We start from the raw sequence: 27,278 nt of genomic DNA, 5'->3' as shown, positions 1-27,278 counted from the left end.
GAGGGCCTTGTTTTTTACACGTTTTGATTTTGTGGTCTCTTTTCTTCCTGGAACTAAGAATGTCAAGGCAGACGCCCTCTCTAGGAGTTTCTTTACTGATTCTCCTGTGGTGACCAAGCCTGCTACCATCTTAGGCGAAGGGGTAGTTCTTTCTTCCATCTCGCCCGATTTGAGACTTGCTCTGCAAGAGTTCCAGGAGGATAAACCTGAGCGTTGTCCCAGTGGAAAGTTGTATGTTCCTGACCAGTGGAAGAAGAGAGTGATGTCTGAAGTTCATTGCTCTGCATTGGCTGGTCATCCTGGTATTTTTGGTACTAGAGATCTGGTGAGTCGCTCTTTTTGGTGGCCCACCTTGTCTCATGATGTCAGGAATTTTGTGCAGTCCTGTGGGACTTGCTCCCGGTCTAAATCTTGTTCTCGCTCTAGTGGGTTGTTGATGCCTTTGCCGGTCCCCAGGAGGCCATGGACCCATATTTCAATGGATTTCATCTCTGATATGCCGGTCTCTCAAAGAATGACTGTTATTTGGGTGATTTGTGATAGGTTCTCTAAGATGGTTCATCTTGTACCACTCCCTAAGTTGCCATCTTCCTCTGAGTTGGTGCCCCTGTTTTTGCAACAGGTGGTTCGCTTGCATGGGATTCCTGAGAACATTGTATCTGACAGAGGAGTTCAGTTTGTGTCTAAATTTTGGAGGACGTTCTGTTCCAAGTTGGGAATTCAGTTGTCCTTCTCCTCTGCTTTTCACCCTCAGACCAATGGGCAGACAGAGAGAACAAACCAGACCTTGGAGTCGTATTTGAGATGTTTTATTTCCGCTGATCAGGATGATTGGGTTTCATTTTTGCCCTTGGCCGAATTTGCTTTAAATAATAGAGCTAGTTCTGCCACTTTGATGTCACCTTTTTTTTGTAACTTTGGGTTTCATCCCCGATTTTCTTCAGGGCAGATGGAGCCTTTTGCCTGCCCAGGGGTTGACACTGTGGTGGAGAGAATGCACCAGATCTGGGACCAAGTGGTGGATAAGTTATCTCTCTCCCAGGAAAAGGCCCAGCGGTTTTCCAATCGACATAGGACCATTGGTCCCCAGTTTAAGATTGGTGATATGGTTTGGTTATCATCAAAAAATATTGCTATGAAGGTGGCTTCTCCTAAGTTTAAGCCTAGATTTATTGGACCTTACAAGATTTTGGAGATTATTAATCCGGTCTCTTTTCGTTTGGCTCTTCCTGTCACATTTAAGATCCATAATGTGTTCCATAAGTCCTTGTTGAAGAGGTTTGTTGAGCCAGTTGTGCCTGAGGTGGCACCTCCGGACCCTCTATTGGTTGAAGGTAACTTGGAATATGAGGTAGAGAAAATTCTGGATTCCCGTCTGGCTAGACGGAGACTCCAGTATTTGGTTAAGTGGAAGGGTTATGGTCAGAAGGATAATTCCTGGGTCTCTGCCTCTGATATTCATGCCAAAAGATTGGTGCGTGCCTTTCATCGGGCTCACCCTGATTGCCCTGGTAGCGTTGTTGAGGGTTCGGTGACCCCTCCTCAAGGGGGGGGTACTGTTGTGAGTTCATTTTCCCCTCCGTCTCTGAGGCCTGGTGAACTCCCTATCCTAGTGAAGGAAGGTAGTGAGCCTGATTATCAGGCACCTGGGACTAATGAAGACGATTGGCTGAGTGGAGTCTCTGACTGGATATAAGGCTGCCTACGCCCTTTCTGCCCTGCGGGTGATTTCTCTGTGGACTCTTGGACACCAGTCTGATTCCTGCTCTCCTAAAGCTAAGTTTTTCTGCTTTGCCATTTGCATTTAAGATTTGTTTTCGTTTTTCTTGCTTTTTGGATTCTGCCACTCCCTGCTGGAATGTGCAGTATTCCTTTAGCTCTGTCCTCTGAAAATACCTGAGTGCTGATTTAGTTTTGTAGCTTAGTTGCTTCAGGGCCATTTTTATATCAGCTGGTTGGCTTTGTCTTTGATAGGGTTTTGGCAGATTGCAGACAGCAGCTTTCCTATCCGTTCCTATCTAGGTAGTTTTTGGGCCCCATCTTTGCTCACTCTGTCTTTCAGTCTGTGTAAGTGTTTCCATCTTGCTTCACCGTCATTATATGTGGGGGGCTGCCTATTGCTTTGGGGTCTGCTCTGGGGCAGTTAGATTTCCCCTTTCCTTCTTTAGGCCTATGTATCTCTCCAGCTGTGATCGAGTGGTCTAGGTCTTCGTAGGAACCCCCCACGGCTACTGCTAGTTGTGTTGTTAGGTTCAGGGGTCTGCAATCTGATAGTTGCCAACTTCTCCGGTTTTCTGGACTTAGCTAGCATTTCTGTTTTTGCCTCCTGCGGTGACTCAATCATAACAGCTGTCGTCTAACCATGTCTCAGTTATTCCTACTAGGTCGTATTTTTCCTCATACATTACCAACTCCAGATCTTCAATCTTATTGGTCAGGCTTCTTGCATTGGTCAGCATGCAGGAAGGAAGTTTTGCTTCCTTTTTCTTAGCTTCCTTCTGAGTACCCTGTCTTGGGTCCTCTGTACCACATCTAGTAGCCTTGATTAGTTTGTCCTTCTGCTGCATGTTCTTGTCAGCTGTTTTTCCTCCCATCCCCTCTCCTTCTAGTTTAAAGCCCTCCTGATGAGTGTGGCAAGTCTTCTGGCGAATGTGTGTTTCCCAGGTTTTGTGAGGTGTATCCCATCTCTTGCGAGAAGTCCATCGTAGAGGTAATTCACGCCATGGTCCAAGAATCCAAATCCTTGCTGCCTGCACCACCGTTGTAGCCAGTTGTTCACCTCTAGTATCCTATTCCATCTTCTGATGCCATGGCCATCGACTGGGAGGATTGATGAGAAAACAATCTGTACGTTCCGTTCCTTTATTTTCTTCCTCAGAATTTCAAAGTCTTCGCAGATAGTTGGTAGGTCATTTCTTGCCGTGTCGTTTGTGCCTACATGTATCAGTAGGAAAGGGTAGTCGTCCTTGGATATGAGGATAGTTGGTATCCTGTTGGCCACATCCTTGATTTTTGCTCCTGGGAGGCAGCATACTTCTCGTGCGTTATGTCCGCCCTGCAGATAGTTGCCTCCGTGCCTCTTAGTAGTGAGTCGCCCACAACTACCACTCTTCTTTTCTTTCCGGACGCACTGCTTGTTGCTCGTGTTTTTGAGTGTCATTTGTTTCCGCTTTTGTTGACAGAGTAACTTTTGTTGATAGTGTGTCTTCTCTTGTAGATACGGTATCATCCTGAGCTGTGCCATTTTTGTTCTCCAGCATGGGGGCTTCATAATGGTTGCTAAGCTGTGTGGGTGGTGATGACCACTTGATCCGTTTGCTTCTTTTCATCAAATGGCTCCACTTTTCAGCCTCTGTATGTGCTCTGAAGCTTTTCTCACTTTCCAAATCCTGAATGGTTGCTTCTGCTTCATCCAAGACGTCCTCATGTTCTTTAATTACCTTCAATGTTACTTTTCTTTCTTCCAGTCCCTGCACCTTTTCCTCTAAGAGGGCAACAAGTTTGCACTTCTGACAGGTAAAGTTGAGTTTTTGGGCCGGAATATCCGTAAACATGTAGCATGTGTTGCAGGTGACCATGTGGATTTTCTTCTCTTCCATATTGCTGATGCAGGCTATGATGGGTGGAAACTCGCGTGCGGTTTTGCGATGTCCTCAAACAGCGAGACCCGGCAAGTTCCAGCGATCGATCAGCTTAAGGCGACTCTTCTCCTCTTCCCAGAATGCACCGGAAATATGCAGATGAGCTTCCTGCTTCTCCAATCCCTGGTTTTGCGATGTCCTCAAACAGCGAGACCCGGCAAGTCCCAGCGATCGATCAGCTTAAGGCGACTCTTCTCCTCTTCCCAGAATGCACTGGAAATATGCAGATGAGCTTCCTGCTTCTCCAATCCCTGGTTTTGTGATGTCCTCAAACAGCGAGACCCAGCAAGTCCCAGTGAACGATCAGCTTAAGGCGGCTCTTCTCCTCTTCCCAGAATGCATTGGAAATATGCAGATGAGCTTCCTGCTTCTCCAATCCCCTCCAATCCAGCCCAGACATGCAGCAGCTAGCTCCTAATGCTCTCCTGATGTCATCACAGTTCACCCTCTTACATGTCACCCCACTAGAGGTTGACGTCCCCGACACACCTCCCCACTCAAATTCGTCCTGAGCCTAGCACTGAGGTGGTATTCCCACCGTAGATCCAGTAGTTCTCCGGAGATTCACCTTAACAGGCGCGGTCCCAGAAAGAGTGGGAGCCTCTTCCGTGGTGTCGATAGAAGGCGCAAATGATGCTGCTTCCTCCTGAGGCATGGTGCCCTGTGACACAGCATCAGGGTCAAATAACTTTCCTGTTTCTCCCACTTAAGCAGGATCTACCACATTCTCAACACTCTCTCCACACGGGGACAAATTGGTCACAGGGGTCAAGTAAGCAGGCGCAGGAGAAGGCACACCATCAAATTCGAGTGCACTAGGAGTGCCCATCCCTTGAAATGCAGCCTCTGGCTCCATGGGAATGGGGACTGAATCTTCAAACCAGCACTGTTGTAGCATGTTACGGTGAAGATTACGGGTTGGCCCCCTGTCCCCACCAGCTCTATCTCGTAAACTGGAATCGCCGGATTCACCTGTTTTTTTTATCAGATACAGAGTCACCTCCCATCGGTCACTCAGCCTTCCTGACCGTTGTTTGACCCTCACCAACACTCTATCTCCCGGAGAAAACAGCTGTTTGCATGGGTCGCGTGTCACTATGGGCCACCTGACGAAGGTGATCACCCACCACCTGATGCACCACTCTTAATCGCCGCCTGTGCTTTTGTACCCATTCAGATGCAGTCCGAGGGGGATTGGAGGAGTGATCCGGCATGTTCAAATCCTCAATGTCTCTGCCGGGCCTCCCACACATCAACATGTGTGGTGAATAGCCAGTAGTGCTGTGCACTCTATTATTGTAGGCCCACATCAATTCAGGGAGATACTCAGGCCAGCGTACCTGCTGTTGACCCTTTAATGTCCTCAACATCTGCAACAGGGTCCAATTAAAGCACTCACATGCCCCATTACCTGGGGGTGATAAGGCGTTGTTCTTGACTGTTAGATACCATACAGCTGGTGCAGCTTCTTCATCAGCATTCCCTGGAAGCATGCCCCTTGATCCAAAAGTATTCTCTGCAGACACCCAAACACTTGGAGGAAATGTTGACACACGACCTCAGCTGCTAACTCTGCTGTCTCGTCTCTTGTTGGCACCGCTACAGCATACTTGTTAAAGTGATTTGTCATTACCAGGCAATAGGAGTACCCCGATGTAGAGTACCCTATCAAAACATACTCAATCATGAGTAGCTCTAGCGGAGCGGAAGTCTTACTAGACTGCGTGGCAGCCCGCTGCTCAGGGCTTATACTGAGCCCACAGACCCGACACTGCCAACATGCGTCTGCCACCATCTCTCCCAATTCAATGAAATAGAGGACTCTCTGCAGCTACTGAAGTGTCTTTTCACTTCCATAGTGAGCCCCCTTCTCATGCGTCTCGCGAGCAACCACCAAACCCATCCACACAGGGATTATCAGATGGTACCGGTGCTGCAGCTCAGATGGTAGGTACACCTTACAATACAAAAGGCCCTGTTCCACACACAACTTATCCCACTGTCGCAGTAGTTTCACTCCTTCCATGGACAGTTGAGCCTTGTCCTCTGCATGGGGTCAGACCCAGTTTTGTACCCAACGGCGCACAAGTGCAATGTCCGGGCACTCATCCTGGACTTTTGCCCAATCTGAGGGCGTTTTACCCAGGACACAGGGAATCCCGGATGCCACCCCACTTGAGTGTACTACACTTCGGAAGATAGGTACCTGCCCAAGGCCGGGGGTTTATTGTCCTCAAGTTGGTCATCAACATCTTCACCCCAAGGACCAAAGGGGTACCCTTGACAATGCACCTGCATTTCCATTTTCTTGCCCAGAGTGAAATTTAATACGATAATTAAACTTGGCAAGGCAGGCGACCCACCGCTGCTCCCACGCTCCCAGTTTTGCATTCTCTAAGTGAGCCAGCGGGTTGTTATCTGTCATGACTAGCACCTCATCTCCTGTCAGATACTCGGCAAAACGTTCTGTCATTGCCCACACTAGAGCGAGTAATTCTAGCCAAAATGAGCTGTAGGTAGCCAGATTATGCTAGCTGTCTCTTAAAGACCTGCTGCCATACCTGTGCTAGTACCACCCCCAGCCCATGAAGACTACCATCTGTGTACAGCAGAAACAGGGCATCAAACCGGGCATACACCAACAATGGGGCACTCGTTAAGGAGGTTTTCACTTCATCAAATGCCTTTCTCTGCTGGGGCCCCCATTGAATGGGGTGGTTTCGAGGACCCAGCGCTGTCCCTCTTAAACGTTCATTCAGGGGATCCACCACTTGTGAAAGATTTAGGCACAAATTGCCAATAGTACCCCGCTAAGCCCAAGAAGGCCCGCACTTCTCGCAGGTCGCAAGGAGGTGGCTACTCCTGTACGGTCTTAACCTTACTGGCCCAGGCAGCATCCCGTCCTGGGTCACCACGTGGCTTAAATACTCAGTCTGACTCTGAAACAGTTGACATTTCTTCAGTTTTATTTTCGGGCAGTAGAGACTGAGCCACCGGAGGACTAGAGGAAACTTCTCAAGATGGTCTTCAAATGAGGTCCCGAACACCACAATGTCATCTAGATATATCAGGACCGATTCAAAATTCAGATCACCTAAGCAATGTTCCATCAGGCGTTGGAAGGTCCTCGGGGCGTTAGTGAGCCCGAAGGGCATCCGGTTGAATTCATAGAGCCCTATTGTTAAGACAAACGCTGTCTTTGCCCAATCTTTTTCGGACATTGGTACCTGCCAGTTGCAACTTGCCAAATCCATCGTCGAGAAATGCTTGGCCTGACCCAATGTCAACAGAGATTCTTCAATACGAGGTAACAGATATGCGTCCCGCACCGTGTGGGCATTCAATTTTCGATAGTCTACACAAATTCGAAGAGTCCTATCCTTCTTTCCAACCAAGACTATGGGAGCCGCCCAGGGGCTCTGGCTCTCTCAGATCACTTCATTGTCAAGCATACTGGCCACCATGCCCTTCACCTCTTGATAGAGCATGGGGGAATTTGGCGATAACGTTCCCGAATGGGAGGAATATCCCCTGTGGGAATCTCATGCTCAATCGTCCGAGCACATCTGAAGTCCTCCCCATGTCGCAAAAAGGTTTCTTGATGCTCCTACAAGACTCTCTCCAACTGCTCCAACTGCACAGAGGTCTGTTTCTCCCGATCCACTCCCATCTGATCCATGATTACATGACCATTCCATTCTTCGGTAGGGGGATCGGTCCGGCCCACCTCGACCTCATATGTCCAAGATGACTGTTGATCTGGGAGCAGTTAAAATACTGTCCTGTCAGGCACCTTCCCCGCCGGCGCAAACAGTTCAACCAGGATGGTCCCAGTGGGAATTGTAACAGCCTCATCCAAAACGTTGATGCATCGGACTGGCACCCGTCCATTCTTCACAATTGCCAGAGACCGGGCCATGTGTGCCTTGGCAAATGAGGACTTCTCTGGAGCTGACTCAAGTAGTACTTCAAGCCCATTCAATCTCTGCGCAGCCCCCACCAGCAGCAGTCTTCTCCTCCCTTTCCACCGTGGCTCTGCCAGAAGGATAATTCCGGTGCTTTCCGGGCCATCTCCATCAGTTTGTCTCGGAGAAGTCTACTGGCTAACCCGGTGATGAATTGATCACAGAGCAAGCGGTCTACCTCTCGGAATGCCTCCATAGCCCCTGGGTCTAGTCGCTGCACCTCATTCAGCATCTCCTGTCAGATATTAGAGTACTGCATCAGGGACTCACATTCCCTTTGGGGGTGATTAAAGAACAGGGACCAAAGCTGGGCCACATGAGCTCGGCCTCCCGAACTCCCCTCTAACAGTTCCAAAATTTTCTCCAGCATATTCCACTCTGATTCTGGACGTACCATCACCATTCACCTAGCGTCACCCTGTAGTTCATTTAATGCCAGCTCTGCTCGTAACAAGGGGGCCAGATTACACATATGCAGAATACTCCGTACCCTCGCAGCGCCATGTTACGCTCGTTGTATTTCAGCATATGCTGGAGTAAAGCTCCTACTGTCACATACCCTCCTAAAGACGCCGCAGCTGCCGGGGGATCCACAATCAGCGAGGTGAGCTGCTGGTGTGGCAGGGTCATTTCTTTCCTTGCCTCCTTCCATGACAAGCACTAGATCCTGCCGACTACGCCAAATCTGTAATGACCAGAGGTCCGAATAAGATCCGGTATGTCACAAACCGAGACTGAGGCAGAAATTCCCCTACTGTCTTTACTAAAATGACAGTTGGAGTGAGATTTAGTATTTGAAGGAAACATACTGAAATCCCCTTATTTAGTACACTCACTTAGCCGGAGCTTAAATCAATATGCCAATCCCAAAGTTCCCTTTTTGAGTGTGTTACACTGAGGTTTAGAATAAATTTACCTATCCAAAAAGGTAAAACAAGGTACTAAGAAAAACAGGTGTGAATCGAGTGAGGTGGTCTTATGGGACCCCTTGGGATGGCACACTGAGTACACACTGTTCAAAACCCACAACAATGCATATATATATATAACAGAAACTCTTAAACACTTAATCTGGGGATACCCGGGTATCTATGCTTACAGTACCATTAACCTGAGGTGCGTTTCCTCTCAGGCATATAACTTGCATCGACTGCAGCCAGTCCCAAAATCTTCGGCGCCCAAACAGCTACAACAACACAAGGCTCTGCGTCTTGTCGGCCGATGCCGAGCCCACGTGCCGGGGACTTATGGTTTTGTAGCCTCAGGATACAGTCCGGGATAGCATTTCAACGGGGCTTATCAGGATCCCTCTCAATAAGGATGGTACAGGATACCGTCTCTCCTATAGCAGTCATTCACAGCTTCCCTGAAAGCAATCCGCCTGGGTCTGCACAGGGTCAATGACTTCTGTTGCTTTTTAGTTTAGCATAGCAGCGATTTCACAGAGCTCCAAAGTCACACAGCTCTCATGAATGCTCAATAATTGTTCCACAGCAGAACCACGCTGGCAGCAAACAGTCTTTACAGAGTCCAGACTTCTCGCTTCTAATCAGCTGCCTCAAACACAGCGTCTCTCATGGCAGTCTCTCTGCTTCTAGAAGCTTCACTCTCTATACAGCAGACACTACGCCCCACAGCCCAGCACACACAGTTTCCCAGGCTTTCACACTCAGCCCAGACATGCAGCAGCTGGGTCCTAATGCTCTCCTGATGTCATCACAGTTCACCCTCTTACATGCTGCTGACAACGATCACTTTTATGCTTGTATAAAATAAACGATCGATGACAAATTTGTTTATTTTGTTACACTTACACTGGACAGTGACCTGGAATGAGCGTTAGAAGAATTTATCATTTATTCTGTGTTCACCCAAAGTAATGACACTTTGGTCCGTTAATAATAGTTTTCTGCATACCTTGCAATTTTACCAGAAAAAATTGGTATAAATTGGTATCCATGCCAAATAGGAGCATGTTCACACTGGCCATTAAACAGACAAATCCTAATACAGATACAAAATGCTCACACAACCTGCTGTAAGTCAATAAGTAAAAGCCATACTGCATAGAAATAACACAGGGTCCTTAGTAAACATCCTTTTTGATAAAACATATGAACATGCTCCTATTTTGCATGGATACCAACTTAAACTCCAGGTCATTTTTTTTGTTAAGTTTCAGTCTTCTGCAATAGTGCAGGTCCAGGTGTGGCTTTCCTTTCTTTGAACTGGACATCACGTTTATATAACTTCCCATTTTTCTGGGTACTCGTATTGCTCGGCCTTTATTCACATTGATGTCGCTTTGACACAGGTTAAGGTTTTAATACTAGAGGTTGGGACCATCCCGATTTGGGTACACCTTGACGCTGGTGGGGGATGACTTTTATGCTTTTTTGCAATCAAAAACTGTGTTTATTAATTTCCCTTTGTCATGTCTATGCATTATTGCTTTTACTTATTTACTTACCACAGGGAATATGCTTATTTTGTTCCTGCCATTTGTAAGGGATTTGATTTTTTTTTTATATTTTTTGTAATTTTCAGATAAATGTAATATTTTAGGTTTTATTAATCACAAATAATAATATGCATTTTATTCTTGACAGATGACTGTACCGGGAGCTATGAGGGACGCCTGATAGCTTTAGAATTTAAAGCAGATGATTATAATATCACACAAGATACATGTACAAAGCATACCGACATCTCATCTATACCCCCAGCCGTTCACAGCAGAGATCGATCATCGGATGATTTTAATGAATTATCTCCTAATTCATCACAGATTGTTAAGCAAAATAAAAGTTATAGAAAAAATGCTGAAGATGAAATAGCTCCTAAAAGGGAGAAGCCATATTCATGTTCAGAATGTGGGAAATGTTTTACAAAGAAATCAAATCTTGTTGCACATGAAAAAGTTCACACCGGAGAGAAGCCATATTCATGTTCAGAATGTGGGAAATGTTTTATACAAAAATCACAACTTGTTGCACATGAGAGAATTCACACAGATGAGAAGCCATATTCATGTTCAGAATGTGGGCAATGTTTTACACATAAATCACAACTTGTTATACATGAGAGAATTCATACAGGAGAGAAGCCATATTCATGTTCAGAATGTGGGAAATGTTTTACAGAGAAATCAAGCCTTGTTAGACATGAGAGAATTCACACAGGAGAGAAGCCATATTCATGTTCAGAATGTGGGAAATGTTTTACACAAAAATCACAACTTGTTGCACATGAGAGAATTCACACAGATGAGAAGCCATATTCATGTTCAGAATGTGGGAAATGTTTTACACATAAATCACGACTTGTTATACATGAGAGAATTCATACAGGAGAGAAGCCATATTCATGTTCAGAATGTGGGAAATGTTTTACACAAAAATCACAACTTGTTGCACATGAGAGAATTCACACAGATGAGAAGCCATATTCATGTTCAGAATGTGGGCAATGTTTTACACATAAATCACGACTTGTTATACATGAGAGAATTCATACAGGAGAGAAGCCATATTCATGTTCAGAATGTGGGAAATGTTTTACAGAGAAATCAAGTCTTGTTACACATGAGAGAATTCACATAGGAGAGAAGCCATATTCATGTTCAGAATGTGGGAAATGTTTTACAGAGAAATCAAGCCTTGTTACACATGAGAGAATTCACACAGGAGAGAAGCCATATTCATGTTCAGAATGTGGGAAATGTTTTACACATAAATCACAACTTGTTATACATGAGAGAATTCATACAGGAGAGAAGCCATATTCATGTTCAGAATGTGGGAAATGTTTTACAGAAAAATCAAGCCTTGTTACACATGAGAGAATTCACACAGGAGAGAAGCCATATTCATGTTCAGAATGTGGGAAATGTTTTACAGATAAATCACATTTTGTTGCACATGAGAGAATTCACACAGGAGAGAAGCCATATTCATGTTCAGAATGTGAGAAATGTTTTACAGAGAAATCACAACTTGTTGCACATGAGAGAATTCACACGGATGAGAAGCCATATTCATGTTCAGAATGTGGGAAATGTTTTACAGATAAATCACATCTTGTTGCACATGAGAGAATTCACACAGGAGAGAAGCCATATTCATGTTCAGAATGTGGGAAATGTTTTACAGAAAAATCAAGCCTTGTTACACATGAGAGAATTCACACAGGAGAGAAGCCATATTCATGTTCAGAATGTGGGAAATGTTTTACAGATAAATCACATTTTGTTGCACATGAGAGAATTCACACAGGAGAGAAGCCATATTCATGTTCAGAATGTGAGAAATGTTTTACAGAGAAATCACAACTTGTTGCACATGAGAGAATTCACACGGATGAGAAGCCATATTCATGTTCAGAATGTGGGAAATGTTTTACAGATAAATCACATCTTGTTGCACATGAGAGAATTCACACAGGAGAGAAGCCATATTCATGTTCAGAATGTGAGAAATGTTTTACAGATAAATCACATCTTGTTGCACATGAGAGAATTCACACGGATGAGAAGCCATATTCATGTTCAGAATGTGAGAAATGTTTTACAGAGAAATCACAACTTGTTGCACATGAGAGAATTCACACGGATGAGAAGCCATATTCATGTTCTGAATGTGGGAAATATTTTACACATAAATCACATCTTGTTATACATGAGAGAATTCATACAGGGGAGAAGCCATATTCATGTTCAGAATGTGGGAAATGTTTTACACAAAAATCACATCTTGTTTCACATGAGAGAATTCATACAGGGGAGAAGCCATATTCATGTTCAGAATGTGGGAAATGTTTTACACAAAAATCACATCTTGTTTTACATGAGAGAATTCACACAGGAGAGAAGCCATATTCATGTTCAGAATGTGGGAAATGTTTTTCTCAAAAACCCACTCTTTTTTATCATCAGCGTCGTCACACAGGAGCTAAGCAGCTTTCGGGCTCATATACATATGTGTAAAAAAAAACGTTCTGATATCAGGACCGAAAAAACGGACGAGTGTCATGCGAGTACAATGCAATTTTCTCACATAGCATCTGTATGACATCCGTATGCAATGGTTTTTTTTTCTCTCCAACTATTTTTCTACAATCATTTACAGGACCATTTACAGTGTACTATGCTACAGAATGGTAAGGTATCTGTAAAAAAATGGACGACATGCGGATGGTCTGTATGCTGTGCGATTTTTTTTCTCGCACCCATTGACTTGCATTGGCGAGTCTCGTCCGAGATACGCAGCAAATCGCAGCATACTGCGATTTCTTTCTCAGTCCGATTTCAGCTGAGAAATAAAAAATCGCAGATGAGATGTAACCCACTGAATAACATTGGTCAGAGTGCAAGCCGATTTTTTCTCGGATTGCACTCATCTGTTTTTCTCACAAATGAGTATGAGCCCTTCATGTTATAATACACGAGAGACGTCACATAGGACATAAGTCATATTTGTGTTCACAATGTGGGGAATGTTTTGCTAAGAAACCAACTCTTGGTTGCAGGTACGGACTGGGGCTGAAATTCAGCCCTGGCATTTGAAATCACACAGGCTCATGTTGTCCCCGTCCCCAAGCACCAGGACAATATTTCTAATGATACCCGTGGCCTGCTGGGGTAAGTGACATGAGTTTCACCACCAGCTTCTACCGAAACGTGCGTCGGGGTGAGGGGACACCCGGTGATTCATCGACACAGGTATACCTCTCTTAGCTCTCTCCACACATCTATTTACTGATATATTTACTGATTGATTGTCTACCTCAGTGTGAGGGCTGATTTATTTGTGAGGTCGGTTAGCATCTATTGAGCTTTGTTCATTATGTATGGCACGCATTATTCATGCAGTACACCTTGGGGTCAATGTTTATTATAGCCATTGTGCTAGGGGATTATCCTAATTAGGATCCCTGTTTTGTTAGTGGATTTTTTCCAGGATCCCTGCAGTGTCTAAGGAATTTTCATTAGACTTATTGTGCCACACTGTATAATGCTATAGCCAAATCCTTACATTTATTTGGGTGTCCCCTGTCATGGCTATCTTGCTGCCTATTTACTCTGTTTTTAGATGTGTTTTCAATAAAATGTATACCTTTTAAATTGATCATTATTGTGGGATCTCTTCTTGTGCCCTTCATTTGATTATGGGGGACTAGTTGTTATATATGTTTGAAGTGCCCTATTTATTTTCTGGACATTTTTGTTGATATATCCATTTTCATTATGTTTATCCCCATAGTTTGAATATCTCTTGACTCCACACTGGTAGTAATCTATCACAAGCAGGAGGGTGATGGCGCCTCTTCTCATGTACAGAGGTCCCGTCCATCTCATGTAACCCTCCAGGCACCAGATACTTTGCTCACATTTCACTTTCTCACAATTGATAATTGTTCTTCTTGTGAAATCTCGTTCTTGTGACTGAGAACTTATAATTTGTGTTTGTTTTACTGTGTTCTCTCTTCTGTCTTCATTACTATTGATTATGCGCACATTCAATTAATAGTTTTCTCCTCCTGATGCCTTTTTCCTGACTTGTTTGTTACTCAGGCAGGATACCAATATGGGGGATGTACAAAGAAGAGTTTACATATAAATATAGAGAGGAATAATATGGGTACTTTGCATCCTAGACGTGGAATACAGTTGTGTGCAAAAGTGTTCACCCCCTCCTGATTTCTTATTCTTTTGCATGTTTGTCACTCTGAAATGTTTCCGATCACCAAACAAATGTAAATATTAGACAAAGATAAGACAAGTAACGACAAAATGAAGATTATAAATTAAAATCTTAATTATTTAGAGAAAAAGAAATCCAAACCTAAATGGACCTGTGTGAGAAAGTGATTGCCCCTAAACCTAATAACTGGTCTGGCCAGCCTTAGCAGCAACAACTGCAATCACACGTTTGCCATAACTGGCAATGAGTCTTTTACAATGCTCTGGAGGGATTTTGGCCAGTCAGCTTTGCAGAATTGTTCGAAGTTTCCAGAGATAACGTAGATAACCTCATCCCGGCGGTCAAGTGCATTTCACTTCTCACGATCAGCTGTTCAAGGAAACTGCAGTGCACGGGACCACCGGTGACCGAGTTATCTCCGGTGGTCATCTATATGCTCCGCTGTGTCTGGATGTCAGGCTGGATGGTGGCATAATGCCACTGTTCAGCAAAAGGCATCCAGATGTGGCAGAGCTGGACTCGTTGTGGGACAGGATGTATATCTTCTCGGCAAACAGGTATGGTATACTGTTGCTTTTTTAATTAATTTCTCATAGAGGAGATCGAGGGCTTTGGGCAGGGGCGCAACTACCATGAGGCAAGTTGAGCACTCTGCCTCAGGCAGCGCTGTATCCCTGATGAGAGGGGGCAGCAGATTGTGCACTTGTAGTAACTGATCGTGTTGGAGACGCAGGTTCAGTCACTAATCTACTGCCTTGCGGTCCGGTCCAGGGGCTATCCCTGCCTTTCGTGCACTGCACTGATACGCTGTCATGCTTCCCCATGCACCCCATCATCACCCTCCCAGAGAGACCCACCGCAACCTGCAGAGCCGCACACCACATATATGGCTGCTCTGTGTGCACAGGACCTGTGATGAGGTCACAGGAGGGAAGGAGTCAGGGGTCACATGATCAGGGGCCCCGGTGTGGGCAGGACTCTGCTGTGCAGGTTGTCATGGTGCTGGATAAGGGGAAGCATGTGTGGGTCAGGAGGGGTTTACAGGATGGATGTAGCAGAGCTGTGGGTGTACAGTGCAGTGTCTACTTGGCGTATGGAGTGGAGCCGTGTGTACGAGGTGTATGGAGCGGAGCTGTGTGTGTGCGAGGAGAATGGAGCGGAGCCGTGTGTCTACGAGGTGTACAGAGCTGAGTCGCATGTGTACGAGGTGTATGGAGAGGAGCCATGTGTCTACGCGGTGTATGGAGCGGAGCCGTGTGTCTACGAAGTGTACGGAGTGGAGTCGCGTGTGTACAAGGTGTAATGAGCGGAGCCTCATGAGTACAAGGTGTACGGAGCAGAGCTGTATGTGTACTAGGTTTACGAAGTGGAGCCATGTGTGTACGTGGTGTATGGAGCAGAGCCACATGTGTACAAGGTTTACGGAGTAGAGCCATGTGTTTACTGAGTAGAGCCGTGTGTGTGCGAAGTGTACGGAGCAGAGCTGTGTGTGTACAAGGTGTACAGAGTGGAGCCGCGTGTTTACGGGGTGTACAAAATGGTTCCTGTGTGTACAAAGTGTACGGAGTGGAGCCGTGTGTACGGAGCGGAGCCACGTGTGTACTTGGTGTACGGAATGGAGTCGTGTGTATACTTGGTGTACTGAGCGAAGCTGCGTGTATACTTGGTGTACGGAGCCGAACTGCGTGTGAACTTGGTGTACAGAGCGGAGTCGCGTGTGTACGGAGTGTATGAAATGGAGTCCTGTGTGTACGAAGTGTACGGAGCTGAGCCGTGTGTGTACGAAGTGTACGGAGCTGAGCCGTGTGTGTACGGAGTGGAGCAGAGCCAGGTGTATAAGAGGTGCAAGGAGCAAAGCCGCATGCATACAAGGTGCAAGGAGCAAAGCCGCATGAGTACGAGGTGTATGAAGTGGAGCAGCATGTGTACAAGGTTTGCGGAGTGGAGCCATGTGTGTACTAAGTGGAGCCGTGTGTGTGCGAGGTATACGGAGCGGAGCCGTGTATGTACAAGGCATTCAAAGTGGAACCGTGTGTGTATGAGGTGTGCGGAGCCGTGCGTGTACGAGGTCAGTGTATGGTGGGGAGCATTCATACCTCCCAACTGTCCTGGATCCGGCGGGAGAGTCCCGATTTTGAGCGTATACCCCGCTGTCCTGGCCGGGTGCTTACTTTTCCCGCGGATACAGGAGTGCATGGCGGAGCCCCGAGGAGCACTTTAAAACTTACACGTGATGTTCCACCGGAAGTGACGTGCTGGAAGCTGACCGGAAATGAGGTAATTTCGGGAGGAGATTGTGACGGAACCATGGAGGCACTTCAGGGAATTCTTCAGATCCATCACCGTGTCCTCCGGCAGCGTGGACAGCGGGATTGCCTTGGACTTGGGGATGCTGGCCATGTGAGCGGATCATGATGCGTCCTGCATCGGGAGGCTCAGGTGCGCACTACAATGGGAGCCGAGCTGCTATAGTATATAGAATCTTTCTCTCTCTGTTTCTTTCTCTCTCTCTGTTCTTTCTTTCCCTCTAATCTTTCTCTCTCTGGTTCTTTTTCTCTCTGCTCTTTCTTTCCCTCTCTAATCTTTTTCTCTCTGTTCTTTCTTTCCCTCTCTAATTTTTCTTTTCTTTCTGTTTCCTTCTTTCACTCTCTCTTCTTTCTTTCCCCTCTTTCTTTCTCTCTCTGTTCTTTCTTTCTCTTTGTTCTTTTCTCTCTGTTCTCTTTCTTTCTGTCCTTTCTTTTTTCTCATTCTGTTCTTTCTTTCCCCTCTTTCTTTCTCTCTCTGTTCTTTCTTTCCCCGCTTTATCTCTGTTCTTTTGCTTTCCCCTCTTTCTGTAATTCCTTTCTCTCTGTTCTTTCCCCTCTTTCTCTCTCTGTTCTTTCCCCTCTTTCTCTCTCTGTTCTTTCCCCTCTTTCTTTCTCTCTCTGTTCTTTTTCTTTCCCCTCTTTCTGTACCTCCTTTCTTTCTCTCTCTGTTCTTTTTCTTTCCCCTCTTTCGTTCTCTCTCTGTTATTTCTTTCCCCTCTTTCTTTCTCCCTCTGTTCTTTCTCTTTTTCTTTCTCTCTGTTCTTTCTTTTCCTCAGTACCAGCCACTGTGCCCTCAGTACCAGTCAGTGCTAAATGGGTGTGATTGGGGCATGGATATGGGTGTGACTAGTTGTGAAATGGGTGTGGTCAGTGGCGTGGACGAAATTTTGCTACGGGGCAGAATGGAGCATGGGGCGGCAGAATGGAGCATGGAGGGGCAGAATGGAGCACAGAGGGGGCAGAATGGAGCATGGGGGGCAGAGTAGAGCAGGGGGCAGGATGGAGACAGATGGTGCAAAATTGGAAACATGGGGCAGGATGGATACAATGGAGACAGATGGGGCAGGATCATGGGACATCACAAGGGGCAGAATGGATACTTATGATGGCAGGATGGGAGAACATATGGCTGGAGCCAGGAATTTGACACAAGGGACAAGGGGGCCAGGATATACCATAGGGGCTAATTAAGGGATTATCTGTGTAGCAAGTGGGCATTAAAACTTAACCTTTATTAGGTAAAATTGTTAAAAGCCAAATTAGTAAAACAACTAAAACAAAGGGATACCATAGTGAAGGGAAAGTGCCCTATAACCGATGAACAGAAAAGGTGGGGTTGTTAAAAAGGTATTACTGGCCTTTCAGATCCTCAATATTAATCTGACCTGATAGCAAAGTGACTATAGTTGCCCATAGGATGAATAGTATATACATGATCTCATTTATATGGTACAAATAAGTGGTGCTTATAAGAAAAGGATTTTATACCCATTCATGTTATTGTGACTTACTTGGGCAAGTGGATGACATATCCTATGGGCAACTATAGTCATTTTGCCATCAGGTCAGATTAATATTGAGGATCTGAGAGGCCAGTCCCCCCTTTTCTGTTCGTTGGTTATAGGGCACTTCCTTCACTGTGGTACCCCTTTGTTTAATTGTTGTTTGACTAATTTGACTTTTTACAATTTTTACCTAATAAAGGTTAAGTTTTAACATCCACCTTGCTACACAGATAATCTATTTTGTGGATTGTTCTATTCCTGGTTTATATGCTAATTAAGGGATATTATTACTGCAGTGATGTATTTATTTTATTTTTTGAGGATACTGTTTTAAATCAGTGGGCGGTCCTGTTAATGTGCAGAACGACACTCGCTTTTTTTCTTCATCTGGTGTAGTTTAGAATTTGGGATAATATTAAGTAATGTTTTCTGCAAGTGATGCTCTAGATAACTGTGTTATTTCCTGCAGAGGTGAACCCTGGCTGGAAGACGTGATGGCGATCTGTGCTGGATAAAAGATGAAAAGCAAAAATGAAGGACATCACCTAGAGACGTCACTGGTGAGTTAGTTTGATACCTATACACTGACACTATACACTGCATACTATATACAGCAGTCTGGTGTATAGTGTCACCAGTGATCACTGTATTACCTATACATTATATACAGAGCTCCTGTGTATAATGTCACCGGTGATCAATGTATTACCTGTACAATGACACTATATACAGAGCTCCAGTGTATAATGTAACTGGTGATCACTGTATTATATATACACTGACACTATATACAGTGCTCCTGTGTATAATGTCACTGGTGATCACTGTATTATATATACACTGACAATGTGTACAGAGCTTCTGTGTATAATGTAACTGGTGATCATTGTATTACCTGTACACTGATACTATAAACAGAGCTGTGTACAATGTCACTGGTGATCACTGTATTATATATACACTGACAATGTGTGCAGAGGTCCTGTGTATAATGTAGCTGGTGATCACTGTATTACCTGTACACTGTCACTATATACAGAGCTCCTGTGTATAATGTCACCGGTGATCCCTGTATTACCTGTACACTGACACTATATACAGAGCTCCTGTGTAAAATGTCACTGGTGATCACTGTATTATATATACACTGACAATGTGTACAGAGCTCCTGTGTATAATGTAACTGGTGATCACTGTATTACCTGTACACTGTCACTATATACAGAGCTCCTGTGTAAAATGTCACCGGTGATCCCTGTATTACCTGTACACTGACACTATATACAGAGCTCCTGTGTATAATGTCACCGGTGATCACTGCATTACCTGTACACTATATACAGAGCTCCTGTGTATAATGTCACTGGTGATCACTGTATTATATATACACTGACACTATATACAGAGCTCCTGTGTATAACGTCACTGGTGATCACTGTATTACCTGTACACTGACACTATATACAGAGCTCCTGTGTATAATGTCACTGGTGATCCCTGTATTACCTGTACACTGGCACTATATACAGAGCTTCTGTGTATAATGTCACTGGTGATCCCTGTATTACCTGTACACTGACACTATATACAGAGCTCCTGTGTATAATATCACTGGTGATCACTGTATTACCTGTACACTGACACTATATACAGAGCTCCTGTGTATAATGTCACTGGTGATCACTGTATTACCTGTATCCTGACATTATATACAGAGGTCCTGTGTATAATGTCACTGGTGATCACTGTATTACCTATACACTGACCCTATATACAGAGCTCCTGTGTATAATGTGACTGATGATCACTGCATTACCTGTACACTGACACTATATACAGAGATCCTGTGTATAATGTCACTGGAGATACCTGCATTATATATACACTGACAATGTGTACAGAGCTCCTGTGTATAATGTCACTGGTGATCCCTGTATTACCTGTACACTGACACTATGTACAGAGCTCCTGTGTATAATGACACTGGTGATCACTGTATTATCTGTACACTGACACTATATACAGAGCTCATGTGTATAATGTGACTGGTGATCACTGTGTTACCTGTACACTGACACTATATACAGAGCTCCTGTGTATAATGTCACTGGTGATCACTGTATTACCTGTACACTGACACTATGTACAGAGCTCCTGTGTATAATGACACTGGTGATCACTGTATTACCTGTACACTGACACTATATACAGAGCTCATGTGTATAATGTCACGGGTGATCACTGTGTTACCTGTACACTGACACTATATACAGAGCTCCAGTGTATAATGTCACTGGTGATTACTGTATTATATATACACTGACACTATATACAGTGCTCCTGTGTATAATGTCACTGGTGATCACTGTATTATATATACACTGACAATGTGTACAGAGCTCCTGTGTATAATGTAACGGGTGATCATTGTATTACCTGTACACTGACACTATATACAGAGCTCCTGTGTATAATGTCACTGGTGATCCCTGTATTACCTGTACACTGATACTATAAACAGAGCTCCTGTGTATAATGTCACTGGTGATCACTGTATTATATATACACTGACACTATATACAGTGCTCCTGTGTATAATGTCACTGGTGATCACTGTATTATATATACACTGACAATGTGTACAGAGCTCCTGTGTATAATGTAACGGGTGATCATTGTATTACCTGTACACTGACACTATATACAGAGCTCCTGTGTATAATGTCACTGGTGATCCCTGTATTACCTGTACACTGATACTATAAACAGAGCTCCTGTGTATAATGTCACTGGTGATCACTGTATTATATATATACTGACAATGTGTGCAGAGGTCCTGTGTATAATGTAACTGGTGATCACTGTATTACCTGTACACTGTCACTATATACAGAGCTCCTGTGTATAATGTCACCGGTGAACCCTGTATTACCTGTACACTGACACTATATACAGAGCTCCTGTGTAAAATGTCACTGGTGATCACTGTATTATATATACACTGACAATGTGTACAGAGCTCCTGCGTATAATGTAACTCGTGATCACTGTATTACCTGTACACTGTCACTATATACAGAGCTCCTGTGTATAATGTCACCGGTGATCCCTGTATTACCTGTACACTGACACTATATACAGAGCTCCTGTGTATAATGTCACCGGTGATCACTGCATTACCTGTACACTATATACAGAGCTCCTGTGTATAATGTCACTGGTGATCACTGTATTATATATACACTGACACTATATACAGAGCTCCTGTGTATAACGTCACTGGTGATCACTGTATTACCTGTACACTGACACTATATACAGAGCTCCTGTGTATAATGTCACTGGTGATCCCTGTATTACCTGTACACTGACACTATATACAGAGCTCCTGTGTATAATATCACTGGTGATCACTGTATTACCTGTACACTGACTCTATATACAGAGCTCCTGTGTATAATGTCACTGGTGATCACTGTATTACCTGTATCCTGACATTATATACAGAGGTCCTGTGTATAATGTCACTGGTGATCACTGTATTACCTATACACTGACCCTATATACAGAGCTCCTGTGTATAATGTGACTGATGATCACTGTATTACCTGTACACTGACACTATATACAGAGATCCTGTGTATAATGTCACTGGAGATACCTGCATTATATATACACTGACAATGTGTACAGAGCTCCTGTGTATAATGTCACTGTTGATCCCTGTATTACCTGTACACTGACACTATGTACAGAGCTCCTGTGTATAATGACACTGGTGATCACTGTATTACCTGTACACTGACACTATATACAGAGCTCATGTGTATAATGTCACTGGTGATCACTGTGTTACCTGTACACTGACACTATATACAGAGCTCCTGTGTATAATGTCACTGGTGATCACTGTATTACCTGTACACTGACACTATGTACAGAGCTCCTGTGTATAATGACACTGGTGATCACTGTATTACCTGTACACTGACACTATATACAGAGCTCATGTGTATAATGTCACTGGTGATCACGGTATTACCTGTACACTGACACTATATACAGAGCTCCTGTGTATAATGTCACTGGTGATCCCTGTATTACCTGTACACTGACACTATATACAGAGCTCCTGTGTATAATGTCACTGGTGATCCCTGTATTACCTGTATCCTGACACTATATACAGAGCTCCTGCGTATAATGTCACTGGTGATCACTGTATTACCTATACACTGACACTATATACAGAGCTCCTGTGTATAATGTCACTGGTGATCCCTGTATTACCTGTATCCTGACACTATATACAGAGCTCCTGCGTATAATGTCACTGGTGATCACTGTATTACCTATACACTGACCCTATATACAGAGCTCCTGTGTATAATGTCACTGGTGATCACTGTATTACCTGTACACTGACACTATATACAGGGCTACTGTGTATAATGTCACTGGTGATACCTGTATTATACATTCACTGACAATGTGTACAGAGCTCCTGTGTATAATGTCACTGGTGATCACTGTATTATATATACACTGACAATGTGTACAGAGCTCCTGTGTATAATGTCACTGGTGATCATGGTATTACCTGTACACTGACACTATATACCATTGTGGCCAAAAGTATTGACACCCCTGCAATTCTGTCAGATAATACTCAGTTTCTTCCTGAAAATGAATGCAAACACAAATTCTTTGGTATTATTATCTTCATTTAATTTGTCTTAAATGAAAAAACACAAAAGAGAATAAAGCAAAAAGCAAAACATTGATCATTTCACACAAAACTCCAAAAATGGGCCAGGCAAAAGTATTGGCACCTTCAGCCTAATACTTGGTTGCACAACCTGTACACTGACACTATATACAGAGCTCCTGTGTAAAATGTCACCGGTGATCACTGCATTATCTGCACACTATACACTATATACAGAGCTCCTGTGTATAATGTCACTGGTGATCACTGTATAACCTGTATACTGACACTATATATAAAGCTCCTGTGTATAATGTCACCGGTGATCACTGTATTACCTGTACACTGACACTATATACAGAGCTCCTGTGCATATTGTCACTGGTGATCACTGTATTACCTGTACACTATACACTATATACAGAGCTCCTGTGTATAATGTCACTGGTGATCACTGTATAACCTGTATACTGACACTATATATAAAGCTCCTGTGTATAATGTCACCGGTGATCACTGTATTACCTGTACACTGACACTATATACAGAGCTCCTGTGCATATTGTCACTGGTGATCACTGTATTACCTGTACACTATACACTATATACAGAGCTCCTGTGTACAATGTCACTGGTGATCACTGTATTATATATACACTGACAATGTGTGCAGAGGTCCTGTGTATAATGTAGCTGGTGATCACTGTATTACCTGTACACTGTCACTATATACAGAGCTCCTGTGTATAATGTCACCGGTGATCCCTGTATTACCTGTACACTGACACTATATACAGAGCTCCTGTGTAAAATGTCACTGGTGATCACTGTATTATATATACACTGACAATGTGTACAGAGCTCCTGTGTATAATGTAACTGGTGATCACTGTATTACCTGTACACTGTCACTATATACAGAGCTCCTGTGTAAAATGTCACCGGTGATCCCTGTATTACCTGTACACTGACACTATATACAGAGCTCCTGTGTATAATGTCACCGGTGATCACTGCATTACCTGTACACTATATACAGAGCTCCTGTGTATAATGTCACTGGTGATCACTGTATTATATATACACTGACACTATATACAGAGCTCCTGTGTATAACGTCACTGGTGATCACTGTATTACCTGTACACTGACACTATATACAGAGCTCCTGTGTATAATGTCACTGGTGATCCCTGTATTACCTGTACACTGGCACTATGTACAGAGCTTCTGTGTATAATGTCACTGGTGATCCCTGTATTACCTGTACACTGACACTATATACAGAGCTCCTGTGTATAATATCACTGGTGATCACTGTATTACCTGTACACTGACACTATATACAGAGCTCCTGTGTATAATGTCACTGGTGATCCCTGTATTACCTGTACACTGGCACTATGTACAGAGCTTCTGTGTATAATGTCACTGGTGATCCCTGTATTACCTGTACACTGACACTATATACAGAGCTCCTGTGTATAATGTCACTGGTGATCACTGTATTACCTGTATCCTGACATTATATACAGAGGTCCTGTGTATAATGTCACTGGTGATCACTGTATTACCTATACACTGACCCTATATACAGAGCTCCTGTGTATAATGTGACTGATGATCACTGTATTACCTGTACACTGACACTATATACAGAGATCCTGTGTATAATGTCACTGGAGATACCTGCATTATATATACACTGACAATGTGTACAGAGCTCCTGTGTATAATGTCACTGGTGATCCCTGTATTACCTGTACACTGACACTATGTACAGAGCTCCTGTGTATAATGACACTGGTGATCACTGTATTATCTGTACACTGACACTATATACAGAGCTCATGTGTATAATGTGACTGGTGATCACTGTGTTACCTGTACACTGACACTATATACAGAGCTCCTGTGTATAATGTCACTGGTGATCACTGTATTACCTGTACACTGACACTATGTACAGAGCTCCTGTGTATAATGACACTGGTGATCACTGTATTACCTGTACACTGACACTATATACAGAGCTCATGTGTATAATGTCACTGGTGATCACTGTGTTACCTGTACACTGACACTATATACAGAGCTCCAGTGTATAATGTCACTGGTGATCACTGTATTATATATACACTGACACTATATACAGTGCTCCTGTGTATAATGTCACTGGTGATCACTGTATTATATATACACTGACAATGTGTACAGAGCTCCTGTGTATAATGTAACGGGTGATCATTGTATTACCTGTACACTGACACTATATACAGAGCTCCTGTGTATAATGTCACTGGTGATCCCTGTATTACCTGTACACTGATACTATAAACAGAGCTCCTGTGTATAATGTCACTGGTGATCACTGTATTATATATACACTGACACTATATACAGTGCTCCTGTGTATAATGTCACTGGTGATCACTGTATTATATATACACTGACAATGTGTACAGAGCTCCTGTGTATAATGTAACGGGTGATCATTGTATTACCTGTACACTGACACTATATACAGAGCTCCTGTGTATAATGTCACTGGTGATCCCTGTATTACCTGTACACTGATACTATAAACAGAGCTCCTGTGTATAATGTCACTGGTGATCACTGTATTACCTGTACACTGTCACTATATACAGAGCTCCTGTGTATAATGTCACCGGTGAACCCTGTATTACCTGTACACTGACACTATATACAGAGCTCCTGTGTAAAATGTCACTGGTGATCACTGTATTATATATACACTGACAATGTGTACAGAGCTCCTGCGTATAATGTAACTCGTGATCACTGTATTACCTGTACACTGTCACTATATACAGAGCTCCTGTGTATAATGTCACCGGTGATCCCTGTATTACCTGTACACTGACACTATATACAGAGCTCCTGTGTATAATGTCACCGGTGATCACTGCATTACCTGTACACTATATACAGAGCTCCTGTGTATAATGTCACTGGTGATCACTGTATTATATATACACTGACACTATATACAGAGCTCCTGTGTATAACGTCACTGGTGATCACTGTATTACCTGTACACTGACACTATATACAGAGCTCCTGTGTATAATGTCACTGGTGATCCCTGTATTACCTGTACACTGACACTATATACAGAGCTCCTGTGTATAATATCACTGGTGATCACTGTATTACCTGTACACTGACTCTATATACAGTGCTCCTGTGTATAATGTCACTGGTGATCACTGTATTACCTGTATCCTGACATTATATACAGAGGTCCTGTGTATAATGTCACTGGTGATCACTGTATTACCTATACACTGACCCTATATACAGAGCTCCTGTGTATAATGTGACTGATGATCACTGTATTACCTGTACACTGACACTATATACAGAGATCCTGTGTATAATGTCACTGGAGATACCTGCATTATATATACACTGACAATGTGTACAGAGCTCCTGTGTATAATGTCACTGTTGATCTCTGTATTACCTGTACACTGACACTATGTACAGAGCTCCTGTGTATAATGACACTGGTGATCACTGTATTACCTGTACACTGACACTATATACAGAGCTCATGTGTATAATGTCACTGGTGAGCACTGTGTTACCTGTACACTGACACTATATACAGAGCTCCTGTGTATAATGTCACTGGTGATCACTGTATTACCTGTACACTGACACTATGTACAGAGCTCCTGTGTATAATGACACTGGTGATCACTGTATTACCTGTACACTGACACTATATACAGAGCTCATGTGTATAATGTCACTGGTGATCACGGTATTACCTGTACACTGACACTATATACAGAGCTCCTGTGTATAATGTCACTGGTGATCCCTGTATTACCTGTACACTGACACTATATACAGAGCTCCTGTGTATAATGTCACTGGTGATCCCTGTATTACCTGTATCCTGACACTATATACAGAGCTCCTGCGTATAATGTCACTGGTGATCACTGTATTACCTATACACTGACACTATATACAGAGCTCCTGTGTATAATGTCACTGGTGATCCCTGTATTACCTGTATCCTGACACTATATACAGAGCTCCTGCGTATAATGTCACTGGTGATCACTGTATTACCTATACACTGACCCTATATACAGAGCTCCTGTGTATAATGTCACTGGTGATCACTGTATTACCTGTACACTGACACTATATACAGGGCTACTGTGTATAATGTCACTGGTGATACCTGTATTATACATTCACTGACAATGTGTACAGAGCTCCTGTGTATAATGTCACTGGTGATCACTGTATTATATATACACTGACAATGTGTACAGAGCTCCTGTGTATAATGTCACTGGTGATCATGGTATTACCTGTACACTGACACTATATACCATTGTGGCCAAAAGTATTGACACCCCTGCAATTCTGTCAGATAATACTCAGTTTCTTCCTGAAAATGAATGC

The 27,278-nt window shown here is 43.5% G+C and overlaps 1 protein-coding gene across 1 annotated transcript in view; it reads left to right on the top strand.

Annotated features, from left to right (window-relative positions):
- The window catches only part of LOC141073672 (uncharacterized), a 53,984-nt gene extending 40,263 nt beyond the window's left edge, over positions 1-13,721 (top strand). Inside the window, exon 2 of the mRNA XM_073561021.1 lies at positions 10,216-13,721. Within this exon, the coding sequence (XP_073417122.1) occupies positions 10,216-12,590 (2,375 nt within the window). The 3' untranslated portion in view covers positions 12,591-13,721. The remainder of the gene's footprint in view (positions 1-10,215) is intronic.
- The last annotated feature ends 13,557 nt before the right edge of the window (positions 13,722-27,278 follow it).

The sequence above is a fragment of the Dendrobates tinctorius genome, unplaced genomic scaffold (assembly GCF_039654945.1).
Source record: "Dendrobates tinctorius isolate UK_male_01 unplaced genomic scaffold, ASM3965494v1 ptg000311l, whole genome shotgun sequence".
Taxonomy (NCBI): Eukaryota; Metazoa; Chordata; class Amphibia; order Anura; family Dendrobatidae; genus Dendrobates; species Dendrobates tinctorius.
This window is presented reverse-complemented; position numbering and strand designations above follow the sequence as displayed.